The sequence below is a fragment of the Oncorhynchus mykiss genome, chromosome 19, assembly GCF_057628025.1.
Source record: "Oncorhynchus mykiss isolate SJ-2025 chromosome 19, ASM5762802v1, whole genome shotgun sequence".
Taxonomy (NCBI): Eukaryota; Metazoa; Chordata; class Actinopteri; order Salmoniformes; family Salmonidae; genus Oncorhynchus; species Oncorhynchus mykiss.
The window spans coordinates 27570270-27573175 of NC_143040.1; the positions used below are offsets into that span (position 1 = coordinate 27570270).

At 39.6% G+C, this 2906-nt stretch overlaps 1 protein-coding gene across 2 annotated transcripts; it reads left to right on the forward strand.

Annotated features, from left to right (window-relative positions):
* Window positions 1-215: 215 nt before the first annotated feature.
* Window positions 216-2527, forward strand: LOC110497472 (uncharacterized). Of its 2 annotated transcripts, none has more exons than XM_021573595.3 (3): window positions 216-673; window positions 1196-1615; window positions 1820-2527. In XM_021573595.3, exons 1-2 carry the CDS (start codon window positions 644-646, stop codon window positions 1562-1564), a joined length of 399 nt encoding a protein of 132 aa, XP_021429270.1. In that variant the 5' UTR covers window positions 216-643; the 3' UTR covers window positions 1565-1615; window positions 1820-2527. The 2 variants fall into 2 exon arrangements, with proteins under 2 accessions (XP_021429270.1, XP_021429269.1); XM_021573594.3 differs by having other exon boundaries at window positions 278-673; window positions 1951-2527.
* The last annotated feature ends 379 nt before the right edge of the window (window positions 2528-2906 follow it).

Genomic DNA, 2906 nt, shown 5'->3' on the forward strand with positions numbered 1-2906 from the left:
TGATCTAATAGGAAATAAACCTACCAATTATATTAGTGTTACCATTCATTTGAATGACTTTTAAAACCCTATTGTATAAACACAGTTCAAAAAAACTTGAGTTTTCAAAGAAATTAGGGTTGGACATGTGGTGGTTGCCCCTGTTGTTTTATTAGCAATTGTTACTAACAGTCATGTGACCTCTTCATCTCTTTCCCTTTCACGCTCAGGCAAACACACACGTACTGTACACACACACACACACACAGGTCAAGGTCTCGGCACGTATTTGTGCCACATTATCATGCCGATGCATTAAACTGTTGTGAATCACTCCCAATAACCAGGTTTTTATTGCTGCTCTGTTCCTGATGTAGGTTGTTGTTGGAGAGTTCTAACTCTATGACTGTTGTCTATCTGATGGCACTGGTACCAGGAGTCATGACAGTTCGTGTAAACCACCTGACCAATACGTTCATGCTGGCTATAATCCAGACAAGGGAACATTGGGTAAATGTGAATCAACTTTGAATTTGGGTCTCTAGGTACTTCCCTCTGGCTTCTGCAGCTTTTGGACCTCCCCTACAGAGATTGTATAAATAAAGCTCAAGATGAAGGAGGAAGATACACGGTTGAGGAGTTTTCTTCACAAAACCTCTGCAAAATGGCAACAGCAAATGTACAACGGCCAATGGTAAGGCTCTTAGGTGTTTTTTCGATACCATATTGTAGTTTTCTTCATGCAATAGTACTTCTACAATATTGTATCATAGATGTTAAAGCTGTTAAAGCTGTAGTTGTTGGTAACATAGTATTGATTAGATTTATTTTTTAAGAGATACTGTATGTATTGGTCATCAATGTTGAAAATGTAAAGGGCATTTTTTGTGTGCCCAAAAGTAAAATGTGTGTGAGGGAGTAATATTTTATCATTGACATTATTGTTTAGCATTGTATACACTATGTTCATCTGCACGACTGACTGTAACAGAAACTGAAAGCAGGCATAGTGCAGTGCATGAAATACACAAATCTGCGGCACACATTTGCAAAAGTGTTGTTTATTGATGTTGTGTGTCAGAAAATAATAAAGAGGATTAACAACCTTGACTTTCTTGATGATATAGCCTATAATTATGCCACATCTCTCTCCTCTCGCACACACTCTCTATCTTTATCTACCTCCCTCCTCTCTCTTTCTCTCTCTCTGTCCCAGGCCTTACCTGTTAGACTCCAGCATTGCCTCAGTGGAGACCCTCCGATCCCTGTTCTGTACGATGCAACATTCCTGAACGCAACTCACGCCTCTCTGCTGGCTGTCAAAGACCCTGAATCGACCCGAGCCTCCCGTTTCACTGTCACCGTGCTCAACGGATCAGATGGCAAAATAGTCCCATTGGTCCTCAAGAGCACAGACACCATCGGCAAACTTCAGAAGAGTTTCCTACAGAAGCGGCCTGACCTGACGGGAAGCCTGAACCTTGCCTACAACGGCAAGTCCGTCCAGGGGCACCAAAGCCTGGGAGAGCTGGGGGTGAAGGATGGGGCTACTTTCATCACCTTTCAGAGGTGTCATGGAGGGTAGACGTGGAGCAATAGATGTGGAGGAGGGCTGTTTCCATTCATCTATCCCATGGTATGAAATAATATACAAAAATATATGTTAATGAATTTGTGATATGTAAAGAATATTGGCATTAGCCATATCAGGTCTTCTTTTTGCACAACATAGTATATTCTTTATTGATTAGAATACAAACCAAAATGATGTTGTAGCCTACTGAGGGATAATTCACAGTGAATAATGTCAAACCATTTCTGTCCTTTCTTTATGTTAAAGTAACTGTCCAGTGTTTCCATACTTCTATGAAATATGACCTATCATGACTTACAACATGAGTGAAATAGTTTTCCTTCCAAATATGAACTTTTAAATGTGTGATTTTCACTGGGCATTTACTTTAACTCCAGCAGGCACAGCCAGAAGAGGACCACCCCTCAGAGCCTGGTTCCACTCTAGATTTCTGCCTGTCTCTCTATTGAGTTTTTCCTAGCCACCGTGCTTCTACATCTGCATTGCTTCCTGTTTGGGGTTTTAGGCTGGGTTTCTGTATAAGCACTTTGTGACATTGCGCTGATTTAAAAAGGGCTTTATAAATACATTTGATTGATTGACTGATTTAACTGTCCTGCTTTGCTCTTGCCTGGTACTAGCTAATGAAGTGAACTATAAGCCAATCAATGTGAGTTAGTTCACCCCGTTAAATGTACCGTTTGTGAGGTTTTATTGGTAATTTGTATATGCCATTGTTGTTTAAGAGTAGGTTACCACTGTATCTGAAATAGCTTAGTACAAATGTCTTACTTTATTGTAACAAAAAATATTTTTGCACTTTAATGATGTTTTCAACGACAGCCAAAAAGGCTATCCAATCAGAAGGATGACGAACAAAATAAATCATGTTTAAACATATTTGTATTTCATTTATTTGCATATATGGGCATTGTATTCACCCTTCATTAAATAAACACTTCAATATTTCAAGTACATGCCATCTGTGTTTGATGATATTTTCATGAGAATACATTGGCCAATAACTACCTTAGAAGATAAATTAACCACACTTGTTGCCACATCGACCTGAGCTAGCATAGGCATTGCACAAATCTAATGATCTGTTGATACTCACTCGTTTGGTTGTAACCTGTTCCAGTAGCAGTAGAAGGACAATCTATGTGGAAATAACCTGACAAAGAAGATGGCGCTGGCTATACTCCAGGAAATGGCTTGGCCAAAAGTACCAAAAAGAAAGTGTGGCGTGCCTTAATGGACATGTAGGGGATTCCCTTTGGCTTAGATTTCCCCCTGCAGATTACATGTAAACAATAAATCCTTATCTTCAAAAGGAACAGAACGAGAAACATAT

Excerpts from the sequence above, each read along its gene's own strand:
- LOC110497472 (XM_021573595.3), top strand. The coding sequence starts at position 644 with ATGGCAACAGCAAATGTACAACGGCCAATG. Across the intron at positions 674-1,195 it reads CAAATGTACAACGGCCAATG|GCCTTACCTGTTAGACTCCA; the intron begins GTAAGGCTCTTA and ends TCTCTGTCCCAG.